Raw genomic sequence first — 18,299 nt, 5'->3', positions numbered from 1 at the left:
CTGTTTAAACACATGCTCCTCTGTGTAAACTTTCCTGTAGCCTTCATGTCTAATTAAGAGAAATGAAATAAGAGGAATGACTATAATGAGACATTTTTTTTAAACTTACTTGATTTTTAACACAGATTAATGTATTTGGGCCTTTGCAAGTATTTGGAAAAGTTATGTTCTTTAACAGTGATTATAATTATAGAACTCCTTTAAGAAAATGCTACTTTCAGAGATTCCCTTTTGAATACACTTACGGATGCTGAGAAGATGTCCTTTGAGGATGTTTAGTTTTGGGAATAAGCCAGTCTCTGCAGGCAAGTTTAGTAAATGGAAGAGTTGACCAAATTAGTCCGTTTTTAGTCTTGACTACTGTTGACTGTTGATAATGTGACTTATTTTTATCAGATCCTAAAGACAGTTGTACTTATAGAGTACAAACTGTTTAATGCTGTCAGTATTTTTCAATAGGTGTAACCTGCTAGTGAAACTACTTTGAAGGAACTTGATTCAGTTGATTGCATACATTTTGGCACATTGTGAAATAACCAGCACCATTATGTTACAGTATCTCTTTCTGTAAAAGTACAGATACATAATGTCTACTTAGTTTACTTATTCTACTATGCTTCCTTATTAGCCTCTTGTCCCTTTTAAGGATGAAGTGGTCAACTTAATGGGATGATTCCTTAAGTGTTTTTTCTATAATAATCTCCTGGTTGTAAATTTTCAACCCTTCAAAATGAACAGTAAATAGTGGGGAGAAGGGCAGGGTGGTGGAAAATGGCTTCAAAATTCCATTTTGTAAATTTTACTTTGTTGATATTTTGTTTTTAAATCGACTTTTCTTGTCAGGAAGTCCTACCAGCAAGCTCTCTACTGCCTCTCAGGCCTCCCAAGGAACAGGTTCCCCAATTCCTAAAATTCATGGAAGTAGTTTTGTAACATCTGCTGTCAAGGTAACATTCTTATTGCACTTTGCTAGTTTCTAAAATGGTACATTCGGGTTGAGCCAGAATTTGTCAGGTGATACTACAGATCTCATAAAGTAGAATCTTCAAGCTAAAAAGTATCATAAAAATCAAGTACTCCAAACTTCTTCCCTTACCTATGATTTTTTTGTTGTTGTTTGGACAGCTTTGTTATACATTTTTTTTTAATAGAGTAATAATTCTTCTCTTTCTACAGTCTATTTCCCCCCTCCCCCACCTTCTTTAGTATAAGAAGTCCTTTGAAATTTAGAGCCCCAAATAAGATCTGATTTGTTCAGATCATAGCGCTAGTTATCTGCTCACTGTTTGGCAGAGACAGTCAGCACTATTGGATTGGTTATTCAGCCTGTCATTGCCTTGGCTACCTTATGGCTAGAGCCTCTGAGGTAAAAACTCCTGTTTGAGAATTCCTGAAAATTCAGAGATCATCTCTTATATGACTAGTGCTAACACAGCATTTCTTTATTAAGGCACTTAATGGTGATGATACTGAATAATTTTCTGATCCAAGGCGAGGTTTTTCTCTAAATTCAGTGTAGTCTGTGAACACTGTATTATAAGAATACCTGAATTGTAAAATCTCCCTTAATGGCCTTAATTCTCTACCAGTGTATTTTTTCATGTTTGTTGATGGTATTTCATTACAGTTAAGCAGTGCTCTTAACTTTGTTGCTTGTCCCCAACATTTTGGAAAATTGCCTCTCAGAGTTGGCTTTGTATTTGAGAACTAGAGACAAATGACAATAATTTTGAATTTTGACCCTTGTTGCCTTGCTAATTGTTCTTTTTGCTGTATTGTTTTTAAAATTCTTAGTGAAAAATAGCCCTCTCCATCCTGAGTATTTATTCCAAATGAGTAAGGGTAACACATCAAGTTACAAGTAGTGTTAAAAGGGTGTGCGTACTGAAACAGCGTAACTACCTGTTACATTCATTTGTTATTCAGTGCCTAGACTCTAGGGATAGAAAAGGAAATAGAATATAGTATCTGTCCTTCAGTAGCATCTGGCAGGGGACTGGACATGAAACCAGTGAGTCAACGAGACATTAAAGATTGTATGATAGGTGTCTTTGCAGCTTATAGTGGGCACAGATGAGTGGGTTCTTGCGAAGTTATAGCCTTACTTTGAATTAGCCTCAAAAGCAATAATTAAAATGCAGGTGGACTTGGAAGACCCCAAAGAGTTTTGGGGTTTTGTTTTGCTTTTTGGTGTATTTTGCTGGAGAATGTCACAGGCTTGTATTAAATATAAGTGACTAGAGTGTCTGAAATCACTGACTTTCTCCTAATTGTACAATATGTATTTTTACAAACACAGCAGGAGGATTCTTTGTTTGCATCTATGCCACCTCTTTGCCCAATTGGGAGTCACCCTAAAGTTCAAAGCCCCAAACCTATAACTGGAGGACTTGGAGCTTTCACAAAAGTAAGTATTCATGAGCGGATTATCCCACAAGTTGATAAGTTCTTGTTACAGAATCTTTTTTGTGTCACGTTGGAGTTGATTGATGCTACCATCCCACAACATGAAACTTTTTTTAGTGTGTTTCATCTGTAAGACTGGATCCCACTTCCAGGACGTGCTTCCATTTGTTTAGTGGTATTGACAGGGCGTCCCCTGGAGTTCAGAAAGATGGGAACTTCAGCGAGCATCAACAGTGCATTTCTCTCTAGTGCCATTTTGCCACCAGTGCCTAAAACAAATGACCAGATTGGTTTGCAGATACACTGGATCAAGTCCACACCCTATTTTTGGTCCCTCTAATAGCTATTACGGGCTGTATTAGGCTTCGCAGGTGGCTCAGTGGTAAAAGAATACCTGCCAATGCAGGAGCCACAGGAGACGTGGGTTCAGTCTCTGGGTCAGGAAGATCCTCTGGAGAAGGAAATGACAACCCACTCCAGTATTCTTGCCTGAGAAATCCCATGGACAGAGAAGCCTGGTGGGCTACCATCCTTGGGGTTGCAAAGAGTTGAGTACTACTGAGCATGCATGCATGCTGATTTAAGGCTATATTTAAGCAGTATTTTTACCCACCTAGTGGAGTCATTTTTTATGGACCAGGCTTCGTTAATTCCTACAGTCGGAGTAAATTCAAATATTAGTAGCATTGTTCATGGACTGTTTATTCAGTGTCATTATCATGTTTGTTGCAAGGTAATCATCAAACAAGAACCTGGTGAAGCCTCTCATGTACCCACAACAGGAGCTGCCAGCCAGTCACCACTCCCTCAGTATGTGACTGTGAAAGGGGGTCACATGATAGCTGTGTCCCCTCAAAAACAGGTTCTAGCTGCTGGAGAAGGGACGGCCCAGTCACCAAAGATTCAGCCCTCCAAGGTTCGTGTTGGGTAAGGGTGGGGAAGTCAACCTGTCAGTGAAAGTTGCTTGCCTGAGTCATGGCCAAGTGCTGCAAAGATTCAGGGTGAGAGCACCGTTGATGATCCTGGGAAAGCTTGTGGATGAAAGTCAATGTTAAATCTACCTGTTCTTGCCATAGTCATTGACAAGAGCAGGAACATGTTTTGTAGAGGGGCCGGGGACAGTCCAAGAGGCGAAGGGACACTGTGTTATCTCTCTGGCAGTAAAGGCAATTGATGTCCTGGACACAACTGTATACTTAATTCATGTCTAAAGTGGGTAACGGAAAGGATCGACGTCTACTGTTGTATATTTCTGATAGGAGAGTGCTATAGTTTCTACCTCTTAATGTCCTGGCTGTGTGATCTGTTGAGTGATTCCTGGCTCCTTAGAGAGTTTATTTTCTTTATTATCTGGAGGTTTGGGGAATTTACATATTGGGAGAATTGTAAAGCAGAGATGCATGTTTCCCTGTATCCGTGGTGCTTAGGAGTGCCAGAGTTTATCCTGCTTTTATTTATGTATTGTCTTAATCCTCAGACAACCTTGCAAGGTGGCTATTTTCACCTCCGTTCTACAAATGAGGAAGTTGTGACTCTGAGAGGTTAAGCAACTTCCTTGAGCGCATACAGCTATTATAATAAGTGACAGAGAATTTGAACCCAGGTCCAGTAACTCCAAAACTCCCCATTCTGGACCTGTTAAAATTTGTGAGCCATTGTCTGTAACCTCAGCATGCTTTTAAAACATCCAGAGTTAAAATTATTTCACTTAATTTAGGGCAGATATATCCTAAAGCTATTACAAGTATTATGTAAAGTGCTTGCTTTTCAACTTTAAAATAGGAAAAAGTTTTAGATATTTTGGTTAGTCTAGATAGCTGCATGTAGATTGAGTTAAAAATTCATAGCATTATAGGCAGTTCTAAAATCTGTAAGAGTTCATTAACTACTTTCCCAGACTTACCTGCTTATAAGACTGATGATTAAGAATGTATAGATATTGAGGCCCCCATCTCAGACTTACTGATCAGAACTTCTTGGGGACCCTGGGAGTTTGGAAGCTTTCCTGTTGACTCATAATCAGGCAAATTTAAGAACCATAGAGCTACAGCATCACATCTGACTTGGCGGTTTCCACAGGCAGAATCACTAAAACAGGCAACCCCCAGCTACTTCCTGATGCTTCTTCCGTTGTTTTGGCCTCAGGGATAAGCATTTTGTCCAGATTCCTTTTGTGAATCAGTTATTGTCATCTGAACTTCATACTCAGACATGTAGACATGTCCTATATGTTGTTTAAAATCTATTTTAGTTCACCTAGAAATACATGGTATTTCTGATTTGGGTTTTGAATCATTATAGCTTTGCTCTTTGTCCTCAGAAACTCTGAGATGTTTCCACTTTTTGCTACTTTTGCATTTTGCAAATCTGTTCACCCAGTAATATTGGCATTTTTGTCACATTGCCACCTGCCTAATGGCAAGGTAGGAACAAGGGAAAGTGGATGATGGGTTTGTGCTAGAATAAAACCGTGCCTTGAATAAAATGTAAAAGCACCTGATAAGAAAAGCCACAGAAGTGTGAAAAAATTGCAGAGAAGCAGCAGAACATGAGAAAAGACATCTATTCCAGAAATTTAGTACCTGCTTTAGACTCAAGATAAGAAGCTGTGTGCACGTACAGGCTGTCCCTCTTATTGCTGAGGTGCAGTGAGAGAAAGCAAGCCAGGAAACAGAAGGATGAACAGAATGGTACCCTTACCTTCCACACAACTTTGGCACAAAAGAAATAACAGCTTAGTTTTTTCATAGGGATAGAGGTGCTGCTTTTGACAAGAAAGAGACAACTAAGGAGTTGTCACAGGTGGTTCACATGAGAAGGAAGCAGTGTGGTTTAGTTAAAAGAGCATAGGCTTTGTAATTAGAGATTGTTATGCACTTAGATCTCAGCCACTTATTACTTGTGTGAACTGGGCGGATTCATCTCTCTGAGCCTTATTTTTTCATCTAATAAAAGGGAACATTACCCTTTCTTTGCCTTTCAGTGCTGTAGGAGAATTAGAGATCATTGTATATAGAGGACCTCACACAGAGCAGGTGCTAAATCAGTGATGGCATATAATGTTATATGAGATATCCAATGTGTGAGTACCATGGAATAGTTGCTGTCATTGAGAACTAAATCGTAAGTGGCTGTATTTTTTAGTGTCTGGAGTGAAAATCACATCTGGAGTGAGGATTTGTATCCTCAGCTTCAGGTTGCTAGTTTCTGACTTGCAGAAGTCTCTATAGTGCACAGGGAGGGCAGGAATAAAAACACCGAATCAAAGCATGAATCAGAGTTAAGTGTTTATAACAGTACAGAACAAAGGTGAAACTGCTTTGTGAAACTGTTGATAGAAGGAAACTTGGAAAGCAAAGACAAGTGTTATGGGAGGGGAAGAAGAGAACAGTTGGTAGGTGATTTCAGGCTCTAGGCCAAAACATTGTGGTTTTGTTTGTTTTGTTTTTTCTTTTTTTAAGCTAGTTTGGGGTTACAGTGTCCTACGTAAGAGACTTAGCTGTGGTGTCATAGACATAAACCCTGCATAGGGTTTTCCCCAGTAGAATGCCAGGCTTCCTTATTCTCCTCAGTGTTTTAGAAAAAAGGAAGGGTAGTTCATCTTGTAAGTGGTCTGTTCTTAATGGACAGGCTCTGCTAATAAAAACTGCCCTCCTGTGGCCAACATGGTAATGTTTTATTTGGCTCTTGGAGAGATTAGGTACATCATATTCTGGACATTTCGAAGCAGTTGAGTGTGAGGATAGAGGCTGGCACAAGGAGGGAAAAGCAAGCCAGATGCATGGGATAGGGGAGAAAAATTAAAATGCATGTATATATTATTTTCCTTTTTTTTACATTGAGGTGTAGTTTGTGTACAGTACTATATGTTACTGGTGTACAGCGTAGTGATTCACAACTTTTAAATGTTATACTCTACTTATACTTACAAAATATTGACTGTATTCCCTGCGTTGTACAGTATACCCTTGTAGCTTATTTTGTACCTAATGGTTTGCATGTCTTAATCCTCTATCCCTGTACTACCCCTCCTCCCTTCCATTTCCCCACTGATAACTACTAGTTTGTTCTTTTTTGTTATATTCACTAGTTGTATTTTTTTTTTATATTCCACATGTAAGTGATATCATATGCATATATTATTTTCCTTTTAGATCTTTGTTTTCTTTGTTAATTTAGGAACATGAAAATAGATTATATGTAATTTAGCTTAGTCAATGGATTACTAAGTGTGATATATTTTGGAAATGTAAAGACAGACATCCTAGAAAAAAAGTTCAACTACTAGAACAGAAATTCCCAAACCAGAAGCTTTTAAATAAGCTTGTTTCTCTCACACGTAAAAGACCAGTAGGCAGTTCTGGTGTGTTGGTTCCACAGTCCTCAAGAATATAGACTCCATCGTGTTTCTCTGTCATTTTCAAAATTTGGTTTTCATCCTGTGGGCCACTTCATCTCATGCCACCATGTTCACATTTTTGGTCAGCAGGAAGAGGGAAGGGGAAGGGGTTTTAGGGAGAGCAGAACTGAAGAGTTGCACACATCACTTCTGTTCCTGTCCTTTTAGCCAGAAAGGAGATGTCAAACTGAGATGTGAAGGAGCTGGGAAATAATAGTATTCTGTGTGGCCATGACCATACCTGAAATTGGAGGTTCTACTACTGTGAGAGAGAAGCAGAGAACAGATGTTGGAGTTCAGCTGGGATATATTCCTAAAAGAAGAACTGCTTTAATAGGGTGAATTTTCAGTTTTAGTAGCTATCCCAGTACCCTCTGGAGTGGCTGGACAAATTTATCTTTCTACCAGCAGTGAACAAAAGTTCCTGTCTTCCCATATCCTCTAGCCAGTTCTTGGTATTATCAGGCTTTAAAACTTTCCCCTCCAGTCTGATGGTCAAAAAGTACTTACCTTTTTTGCTTTTAGAAGGCAGATCTTTTGCTGTTCTTATAACCTTATAGAAGTCTTTTTATCTAGTTTCTGGTGAGTTCTTTTTATAAAATAAAGAATTGGGGAGTGGGAAACCCTGCCCCAGTTTTCCGTTAATTAAGTTGTTTCTTCTAATTGAAAATCCTACTATTGACCTTATTTTAAAAGAGCTCCAAAGTATTTTCTTAGTTGAAAGAGTTTATAGTTTTTCAGGACAACCTATTTCTAACTTTCATTGTTGGGTGCTGGAACCTTTTTAAAAAAAATTGAATTAAATGTTTTTCTAGCCTACTCTTTTTCTTTTTTAACTGAATGTCTACCTTTAAGGAAAGAAAAGATTAGAGAGTATAGAAAAAGATAACTTTTCTTAAAAATCAGTTGGAAGAGGTGTCACATGTTATACCATATAATGAATGACATTAATTGCTAGATGTTCTAATGATGAAGAAATAATTGTTTCAGACAGAGAAAGCACAGAAGGAATTAATAAAGAGGTGATAAGTATATAGTGGAGTTTATAGTTTATATATGAGAATGTTTATTGCAGTTTTCATAATGTGAAGTTTAAAGTTGCCTAAATAATGACACAGCAGTGAAATATTTACTTCGATTATGGTATATCTATCCTAATACATTATTTTTTGGTCTCCTAAAAGTGTTTTTGAAAAATAATAGCATTGTAACATGATGTTAAATTTAAAAATTATAAAACTATATATATCCTAATCTTTGTTTCAAAATGTACATTAAAAAGAATCCTAAGTAAATAAATACTGCAGTAAAAATATTAGGAGGTTATTTCAAGGTGAGTAGAGTTTTATTTTTTCCTTTTTATTTCTGTTTGTTCTAAATATTTTTTTTAACATATACTACTTTTTGTAATTAAAGTAAGTTATTGATAGTAGCTGGGGCTAAGACGAAAGCTGTAACACTTTATTGTAATAACATCCAGATTGTGAGAAATACTGCTCTTCACGTCATAGATAGCATTCCTAGAAGCTGAATTAGACAGTAATATGTGTTGTGTCTAGGAGTTTGCTTTGTTCTTTGCTGGAACACAGTGACTGTGCTGTTCTAAGACCTTGGAGGACTATGAGAAGAAGCACTGCTGGATTCTTCTCTGTTTTGAACAGGTTGTTGGGGTCCCAGTTGGGTCTACTCTGCCTTCAACAGTGAAGCAGGCTGTGGCAATCAGTGGTGGTCAGATCCTTGTAGCCAAGGCCAGCTCGTCTGTCGCCAAAGCAGTTGGTCCAAAGCAAGTTGTGACCCAAGGAGTTGCCAAGGCAATTGTGAGTGGAGGTGGAGGAACCATTGTCGCTCAGCCGGTGCAGACCTTAACCAAGGCTCAGGTCACTGCTGCTGGCCCCCAGAAGAGTGGATCCCAGGGTTCAGGTACTGATACTAATTGAGGGCCCTTTCGGCACCAGCCCCTTTCAAAAATGCTCTGTGCTAGTGATTTTATTTGCTATTTGGTTCTCTCTAGGAAAACGTACTAGGTTGAAGTTGTAAGGAGTTTTATAAAGACATGTTTATCTTTTTCATGTAACGTTTTACATCGAGATCTATAATTCTTCTGCTTTAAGGTGTGTGTGTGAAAGAGAGAGATAAAGACAGTTGAAATAGAGTATATTTCTTGATACTGCTTTCAAGTTTGAAGAATAATTCTCGTTTGTCCTCATTTCCACTTTGGGTTCTATTTCAGATTTAAGGTCTTGGTATATTCATTTGCCAGCAGCATTTGGAGATACTTGATTAAAACATTCTCTACTAAATAAAAGTTTAAACACTTTGAATGTTTTAGTCCTTTATGTGTTGTTTCTGTGAGGGCAGGAAGAAATATACTTAAGGCATTTGATATGTACTAATTTTTGATGAGCCTAAGAGTGGTTGCAGTGAGTTGGGAGGATAGAAGGGTAGTGAATGTCCAAAATGAAGATGTCAGAGGTGACGGATTGCTGCTGATGACAGAGTTCACTTGTGGCATTAAAAATGAGTGTTCGACCTATGGCTGATTCATGTTGATATTTGGTAGAAACCAGCACAATACTATGAAGCAATTATCCTTCAATTAAAAATAAATAAATTAAAAAAGAAAAATGAGTGTTCGAGATGGACTGGAAAAGAAGTGATCTTTGGAATTTGGAAGATATAGCACCCAAGAAGGCAGAGAATTAAATAAGTCTTCTACAGTGCTGTCACTGAGAATGATTATCTTTAGCATAGAGCACAGTACTTTTGAATCAGGAGTCTGCCTTCAGCAAATGAGGGGAAGTGACTTGAGAGTTCAGGAAATGAGAGCAGAAAAGAGAGGGAGATATAGCTCAGTAGGAATCTCAAAGGAGGCAGGGCTCTTTCTCCTCCCTTGGAGTGAGTGGTGATAATGGTTTAAAAGCCAAACTATAGAGCAGAAATGTTCCTCTCCTGGCTCTAGGCCTCGGATATTGAGGTAAAACAGAAAATAGCTAGGGGATTCCTGGGGATGTCTTATCTTCAGAGGACTGACAGTTTTAATTACCACAAAAAGAGATAATGTTCAAGGAGGCTAAGGTTCTAGAAGGTATATTCACAGCATGAATTCCTGGGGTTTGGGGCGTAGTGAGGAAGTGAAGGAAGAAAGGATGAGGGGATGGGTTCAGATCAGAGACTTTGAGCCCCATGGGGACAGGACTCTGGGTGTGCGTGGTAGAGAGGTTTGCAGTTCTGACGTGGTTGCTACGCACAGTGATTTAAAATGAGATTAGTTCTGGTCATAACGGAGAGAGATGGCCCTCAGTTCAGTATCAGTTCCTGGTTATTTGGGGCAACTTCCAGGGTTCCTGCCTCCCAAAGCTTTGCCCAGGGAAGTGGTAATGAGAAGAATACTCTCGCAGGCAGGAGGAGGCAGTGAGAGTCTTTGCCCTGAGGCTGCTCAGGTGGTTCTGTAGGGTGTGTTTGGTGGAGATTCTAATGCAAAATAACTGCAGAAAGTTTTCATGTTAGAGGTTTTACAGCCATGTGCACTGAGAAGGAAATTCTAAGTGGTAAGTGAAAGCTGTTTGACATAGGTGAAACTTTTAAAAGATGAATTATAGTTTCCTAGTATATGTGCCAGTAGTTGACTGTAGTGTTTTTTAGTTCTTAGGAAGTGAGGGAGACTAGAATTCTTGTTTCAAATCAGTAAATTCATCGTTACTAGAAATTGACCATAAAGGGGCTTTAAACAAATGTTATTTCACATTTGAAATGTGATTACTTCATTAATTGTCTAAACCATAGTGCTTTTGAGAGTTGAGTCACTATTAATATTTATAGTGGGTGCTGTGTGCTAAGTCCCTTGAGTTGTGTCCAACTCTTTGCAACCCTATGAACCATAACCTGCCAGGCTCCTTTGTCCATAGGATTCTCCAGGTAAGAATACTGGAGTTGGTTGCCAGGCCTTCCTCCAGGGGATCTTCTGACCCAGGGATTGAACCCAAATCTCTTACATCTCCTGCATTGGCAGATGGGTTCTTTACGACTAGCGCCACCTTGGAAGCTCATATTTGGGATATGGGTATAAATTGTAGCTGCTTTGGGCAAACCAGGATATATGGTCACCCTATTTATATACAGACATAAACTTCTTTATAGTTTACAGCAGATTCTTCTAGTATGTAAGTTTTTAAATTAGCAAGATAATTAAGAATATCAGCCTTTAAAGCATTGTGCTTCTAGGAAGCAAACTGTAGAGTTTATTTATTTTAATTTATTTTTAATTGAAGGATAATTGCTTTACCAGTATTGGTTTGGTTTTTGCCATACAGCAACATGAATTAACCATTAAGTGTATATATGTTCCCTCTCTCTTGAACCTTCCTCTCACCTCCCACCCTTTCCCACCCCTCTAGGTTTTTACAGAGCCCCGGTTTGAGTTATCTGAGTCAGCAAATTTTCGCTGGCTATCTATTTTACATATTGTAGTGTATATGCTTCCATGCTCTCTCTCCATTCATGCCACCCTCTCATTCCTCCCCCCTCATCCATGTCCCCAAGTCTGTTCTCTATGTCTGCATCTCCATTACTGCCCTGCAGATAAGTTCATCAATACCATCCTTCTAGATTCCACATATATGTGTTAGTATATGATATTTTTTCTCTTTCTGACTTACTTCACTCTGTATCATATGCTCTAGGTTCAGCCACCTCATTGGAACTGACTCAAATGCATTCCTTTTTATGGCTGAGTAGTATTCCATTGTATAAATGTACCACAGCTGCTTCATCCATTCATCTTTTGATGGGCATCTAGGTTGCTTCCATGACCCAGCTTTGTAAATAGTGCTGCAGTGAACATTGGGGTACATGTGCCTTTTTCAATTTTCATTTCCTTGGGATACATGCCTAGAAGTGGTATTACTGGGTCATATGGTAGATTTATTCCTAGTTTTTTAAGGAATCGCCAAACTGTCTTCCATAGTGGCTGTATCAGTTTACGTTCCCACCATGTTTATTAATGTTTTTGAATAAGTATTTTATTACTCTGCCTGTGTTTTAATTTTAGAACTAGCATTGCCTTCAGTTCCAACTTAACTTACTGTTTTTCCTTTCTTTTTTTCCCCTTTATTCCCTTCACCATTTTAGTGATGGCAACATTGCAGCTTCCAGCTACTAATTTGGCCAACTTGGCAAACTTGCCTCCTGGCACTAAACTCTACCTTACAACAAACAGCAAGAACCCTTCAGGCAAAGGAAAACTGTTGCTGATCCCCCAGGGAGCCATCCTGCGAGCTACCAACAATGCTAGTGAGTCCATCGTTAAATCATTTGGTTCTTGGGTCTTTGAGTATGTTCACCTCATCCACCAGAGGGGCAGTTCTTTCCTGCTTCAGGAAGCATTTTCTTAGCTTTGTTTTGGTAGCATGGTGGCATTTGCCCACATGGATTTAAACCATACAAATATTTTAACTAGCAATGGATTTTTAAAATAATCATAGTCTTGGGGGAGGTGACACTTTTCTTGGATTTATCTACTGAAGAGTCTGGGATCAGGAACAAGTAAACTGAAGAGGTGAGGATGTTGAGGCTGTTTTGGGGACTAGACTGAGCTGGAAATGAAGAGTTCTTTCTGTCAGTGGTATCTAAAAACTGGTAACACCTGAGAAGATTGCTGAATGCCTGTTTTTATGTTGAAAGGGATGGGAATAGGATTGGAATCAAGTGTCTCTGCTTGCCATTATTCAGATGTGCATCTTAAATTTGCTAGTTTAGGAGATGGCGAGAGAAATACAGGCTCAGCTTTAGTGTATAAGATGTAAAGCCCCAAGGAAATTAGATGGTTTATACTTATATAAATGGTTTATACTTATAGACTTATATAAACTTTTGCTTTGACATACAGTGAAAAACAATTTGGGTGGTGTTAAAAGGGTAAGAGGAATTACTTCTATCTGAGTCAGAAGTATAATTGGTACAGCAATTAGGTTTGTTAGAAATTAGCCACTTGCCAAAATGCAGTGTGTAATCATAACCAGGCAAGGGCTTGTGTGCCCATGGTACAGAAAGGCAGTTTCTGACAGGAGGAGTTTGTAACGGAGTAAGGGTTTATTGCAGGGCACCAACCAAGCAAGTGGGAAATAAGTCTGAGGTCCACTCCAGCTTGATCTTTGAGTCTGGGGTTTTTAAAGGGGAAGAACAGAGAAGCCAGGTTAATCATCTCATGACATTTCTTAGTCATAGTTTTGGGAGTCAGCATGTCTCTGGTTTATGTTTCTCTGGCCAGGTGATCCAAGGCTTAGGGGTCTGTTTGCTCATCTTGCCCTGGAGAAACTGAGGTTTTACTTCAGCGATGTTATTTGCAACAGCAGTTTTAGTACATGAATGATGTTATTAACAATGGCAGTTTTAGTCTTCTGACTCTGGTTGATTAATGTTCAGTTAGCACAGGACTGAGGTCAAAGGGAATAAAGTTTTGTATGGAGAGATTCATCATAAACTTGGCAGGGAAATTTGGTTTCAGGGGACTGAGTTTCAGAAGCTAGTCAACGATTTTGTTTACTGACTGTAATGGGTGGTTTCCCCTTTCTCACCCTGGTGTTTTTTCCTCATACCTAAGCAGTGATGTATCAGAATTTTAGCTATGTAAGAAGACAATGTAAGTATTCCAGAAATACATTCAGAGAGCCCCTTAGAGTTTAGTTTTTGTATGTCACCAAAAAGAAAGTAAAAAGGAGTACAAAGACTTTTAAAGTGGAATTTGAAAAGCAAAATAGTCATTATAAATATGAGGAAAGTCTTAGTTTTTTCCAGAGCAGGGTGAGATGGAAAATAAGAGAGTATTGTAAAAATTACACTAAATTCCAGCAGTTTCGCTGAAATTGAATCAGATGCCAAAAAGTTTAGGAGCTCTTTTCTGAGCACGTTGCTGCTGCTGCTAAGTCGCTTCAGTCATGTCTGACTCTTTGTGACTCTGTTATGTGTTGATTAAAAACACCTGATTAGAAAATGTATCCAACTCAGTCTCTCACAGCTAAGCCAGAACACTTGCAAAGATAAGTTCTTCATTTCGGTACTCAGAGCTGCACTAGTCCGACTTCCATTCAGTCAGAAGTAAACATGTTTCCATCTTTGCACCCGGAAATTCTCACTCTTGTCACAGAAGTCTGTATCACCAAAAAAGGAGGAAAGAAGGAGAGGGGAAGAATGCAGCCATCATGACAACATTGCTCTGGCTCATCTGTTTTCTCTGTTAAGCCTTCTGTCAGTATTTTTATGACTAGGCTATAATTCATTGCATTTTCAGACCTCCAGTCTGGCTCAGCTGGCGGCAGCGGTGGCTGCAGCAGTAGTGGTGGGGGAGGCGGCGGCAGCAGTGGAGGAGCAGGAGGAACCAGTGGAGCCCAGAACCCTGCTGGCCCTGGAGGGATATCCCAGCATCTGACATACACATCCTACATCCTCAAGCAAACCCCTCAGGTATGGTCATTTGTCACTGGTACCTGCTAAATCACCTAGTTATTTATAACGACTGCTTTTAATTGTAGTGGATTTACCTTTACAGCTCTGGAATCAGGGGTCAGTACTATTAATAACATTTTAGCCATGTTACAAATTTGTATTATTTGGGGCTTGCTGTGCTTTGAGAGACAAGCAAGTAGAGATTCAGAAAGACTTAAGTAACTTATCTAGTATCTCTCTGCTGAGCTAGTTGGTAGAATTTGGGTTTAAACCCAGGTCTTTCTGAGAGATGTTTGCTATGCTGTTGCCTCTCATAGGTTTGGAATAGTATTAGTGTGCAGTTGAAAATTTTCTCTTAGATGGGAGTAACCAAACAGATAGTACCAAGTTATGGTTTGGAGTTAACATTGGATTCAAGGTTAGGGACAGGTTTCTGCCATCTTGCTTTCCCTTAATCCTTTCTTTCCCCTCGTGGCTAGTGTTGGCTCATCTCCAAGTAAGGGAAAGGAATTTTGGTTCCTGGTTCTTAGTGAGAGGGTGGATAGTTATCAGTCGGAATGGTTGAATCCAGCTGTGAGGACTAGTTTGTAAAACTTGAGCTTCCAGCAGCCTGCTCTGTAACTCAAGTGCAAAGCTTGAGAAGTAAGGATAGCTGTTGGTAGTGACACTGAGATCAGAGCTGTTCTGTTTGTTTTGATGACTAGTAGAATTGAAGGGGAGCATTGTTGCTTATAATATGGGACCTTGTGATTTAAAGTCATTTGAACTTAACAAATTACTGATCAGGTCTTTGTAACTTAGGGCACGTTTTTAGTTGGCCAGCCATCACCTCAGACATCTGGGAAACAGCTGACTACGGGGTCAGTGGTCCAAGGAACACTGGGAGTCAGCACATCCTCTGCACAAGGACAGCAGACATTAAAAGTCATCTCTGGACAGAAAACCACTTTGTTTACTCAGGTAAATGCACACTCACACACATACCAAATATGTGATAGGTATGGCATTTATTTAAATATTACAGCTTGTTTCTTTCCACAGAGAAATTATAGTTACCTAAGAGAATAAGTGATAAAATAGTATAGAATAATAAGAATAAAATATCAAGATTTGGGGAAATGTAAGTAGAATGAGAAGATGAGACCAGAGAGTTATTTAGCTATGCAAACAGTAATGTCTTGTATATTTGGTAAAATTTGCCAAAGTTAAATAAGATGACCAGTTGTAAAATTCACACTACTTGTGAGAGGAAGAAAAATAACCACATAATATTTTCTTAGAAGAAATAAAGATTTTCTTGACCCTTCATTCTCAAAATTTCTCGGCAGGGACTTTGTATCAGAGATTCTGAATAGTGTTACAGGTTATTTCAGCCACACTGTCCATATTGTAAGTAAATGCTATAGGAAGCTTGGTGTATGTTTCTATAGCTTCTTTAGTATAGGCGGAAGAGTAATGACAGGGAATTTTAACTGGGCGAGGAGTATCATAATCATCTGTAGGAGAATCTACAACTAAATTTCAAAAACTTAACAGATGAAACAAAGTGTAGAAGGTGTAGACAGTGTGACACCATTTTCAACAAATAATGCACTTTTTGTATCTGTGTGTAGATCAGCTGTCTCAAAGCACATGAGATCTTTGTCAAATGCTTTTTCTCTGTCTATTGAGAGGATCACGTGGTTTTTCTTTTTTTGTTTTTGTTAATAAAGTGAATCACATTGATATTTCAAATGTTAAAACAACCGTGCATTCCTAGAATAAAACCTACTTGGTTGTGATATTTTTAAATACTCTTTTAGTATTGTTAAATTTGATTTGGTAACATTTTGTCTAGAATTTTCCCAAGGAATATTGGTCAGTAATTTTCATTGTAATTTCTGTCTGATTTTGGTATCATAGTAGTACTGACCTCATAAAATGAGTTGGAAACTCCTCCCTTCTTTTCGATTTTTGGAGAAGAATTTATGTCAACTTGGTATTATTTCTTAACTATTCAGAATACACCAGTGAAACGGTAGTGACCTGGAGCTTTTCTAAATTTTGGAAGGTTTTAATCTACAGTTCCAATTTATTTAACACATATGACTGACTGTTCAGGTTATTTAGTCTTACGGAGATTTGGTAGTTTATATCCTTAAATGAATTGATTTATTACATCTGTGTGTGTGTATTTTAGTGTGTGTATTAGTCACTTAGCCGTGTTCGAGTCTTTGTGACCCCATGAACTGTAGCCCACCAGGCTCCTCTGACCATAGGATTCTCCAGGCAAGAATACTGGAGTGGGTTGCCATTCCCTTCTCCAGGGGATCTTCCCAACCCAGAGATTGAACCTGTGTCTCAGCCATCAGAGAATCCCTTTATTACATCTAAGTAGTTGAATTTCTTAAAACAAACTAGTTCATGGTTTTCCCTCATTATCCTTTTAATGTCTCTAGTGATGTCCTCTTTTTCATTCTAGACTTTGATAATTACATATCTTCTCTTTTTTTCCTTGATCAGTCTAGTAGAAGGTTTATCAGTTTTATTGATCTTTTCAGATTACCAGCATTTGGTTTCCTTTAGTGTTGAATTCTGTTTGATCAGATGCTCTTTGCCATGTTAAACAGATATGAGGCCCCAGAATTCTTTAAAATCTTAGCTGATTTCTTCTAATCTGCTCATGTTGCACCCAATGCAGTGACTTTCTTTTTTGTTCTGCCACAGATAAGACCTTTGCTGTTGCTTTTTATTAAGGTATAATTTGCGTAGAATAATTCGCACATCACAGTGTACTGCTCAGTGAGTTGGATGGATGTCTATGCCTATCCCAATCATGCTTTAGAGCCTATCCCAATCATGCTTTAGAGCATTTCCATCACTCTAAAACATAACCTTCATTTCTCATTCCACTTTTTTCTATCACCATTTTTCTATTTCTATTACCATAGAGTAGCTTTTGTCTGTTCTTGAGCTTCATCTCAATAAAATCATAGTCTTTTTTAGCTTCTGTTGTTGAACAGAATATTTTTGAGATTTATCCATGTGTGTATTGATTTTTGATTTTTTATTCTTGAGTAATGTTTTGTTGCTTGACTCTACTCTCCTGTTGATGGATGCTTGGGTTATTTCCAGGTTTTGACTTACGAATGACACTGTTATGAGCATTCTTGTACAGATCATTTGTATAGTAAAATAGCTAGGTCGCAGGGTAAGTATAAGAAACTGATGGATAGTTTTATATCTGTCATTATCAAAGTAGTTGTACCTTTTGATTCTCCCATGAGTAATGTGGGAGAGTTCTAGTTACTGTACATCCTCACAACACAGAGTATCACCATTCTTTTAAATTTTAGCCATTTTTGTGAGTATGAAGTGATATCTCAGTGTGGTTTTAATTTGTGTGAGACCCCAATACAGATTAATGTCATGAGTACTACTTCTGGATTCTAGTTATAACTCCAAGCAATAATTTTACCAACCTGCACAACTGAAAATGCTTACTCATGCCTTTTATAGAAAAAGTTTCCTGAACCCTGACTTAAACCTTTAAAACTAATTTGTTGAACAAGTTTCAAATGCTAAATGCTACACCTGTACTAGCACCATTAAATTACCCATTTAAATCTAGCCCTTGGTTAGATTTTCATGTCTAAACATTATGTGTTACATTTAGGAGCACTTTGGACTCAGTTTTTTAGTAACAAATGTCTTCTATCTTTGAAGGCACAGTTGCCAAACGGTGACTTGCAAATACATACATTTACTTGGTCTGCTGCTGCTGCTAAATCGCTTCAGTTGTGTCCAACTCTGTGTGACCCCATAGACAGCAGCCCACCAGGCTCCCCTATCCCTGGGATTCTCCAGGCAGGAATACTGGAGTGGGTTGCCATTTCCTTCTCCAGTGCATGAAAGTGAAAAGTGAAAGTGCAGTCGCTCAGTCGTGTCCTACTCTTAGCGACTCCATGGACTGCAGCCTACCAGGCTCCTCTGTCCATGGGATTTTCTAGGCAAGAGTCCTGGAGTGGGGTGCCATTGCCTTCTCCATTACTTGGTCTACATCAGGGATAAAGGA

General features: G+C 38.6%; 1 protein-coding gene across 7 annotated transcripts in view; it reads left to right on the top strand.

Moving 5' to 3' along the window:
- YEATS2 (YEATS domain containing 2) overlaps positions 1-18,299 on the top strand; it is a 97,137-nt gene that overhangs the window by 54,426 nt on the left and 24,412 nt on the right. For 6 of the 7 annotated variants that reach the window (XM_065942994.1, XM_065942995.1, XM_065942992.1 and 3 more), the window contains 7 exons: positions 844-947; positions 2,300-2,407; positions 3,140-3,322; positions 8,467-8,725; positions 11,933-12,094; positions 14,091-14,263; positions 15,047-15,205. In XM_065942994.1, the coding sequence (XP_065799066.1) occupies positions 844-947; positions 2,300-2,407; positions 3,140-3,322; positions 8,467-8,725; positions 11,933-12,094; positions 14,091-14,263; positions 15,047-15,205 (1,148 nt within the window). The remainder of the gene's footprint in view (positions 1-843; positions 948-2,299; positions 2,408-3,139; positions 3,323-8,466; positions 8,726-11,932; positions 12,095-14,090; positions 14,264-15,046; positions 15,206-18,299) is intronic. The other variant, XM_065942996.1, reaches the window with a different exon arrangement.

This window comes from Muntiacus reevesi, chromosome 8, assembly GCF_963930625.1.
Source record: "Muntiacus reevesi chromosome 8, mMunRee1.1, whole genome shotgun sequence".
NCBI classification, from domain to species: Eukaryota; Metazoa; Chordata; class Mammalia; order Artiodactyla; family Cervidae; genus Muntiacus; species Muntiacus reevesi.
The sequence above is the reverse complement of the archived record's forward strand: the minus strand, read 5'-3'. Positions and strand labels throughout refer to the sequence as shown.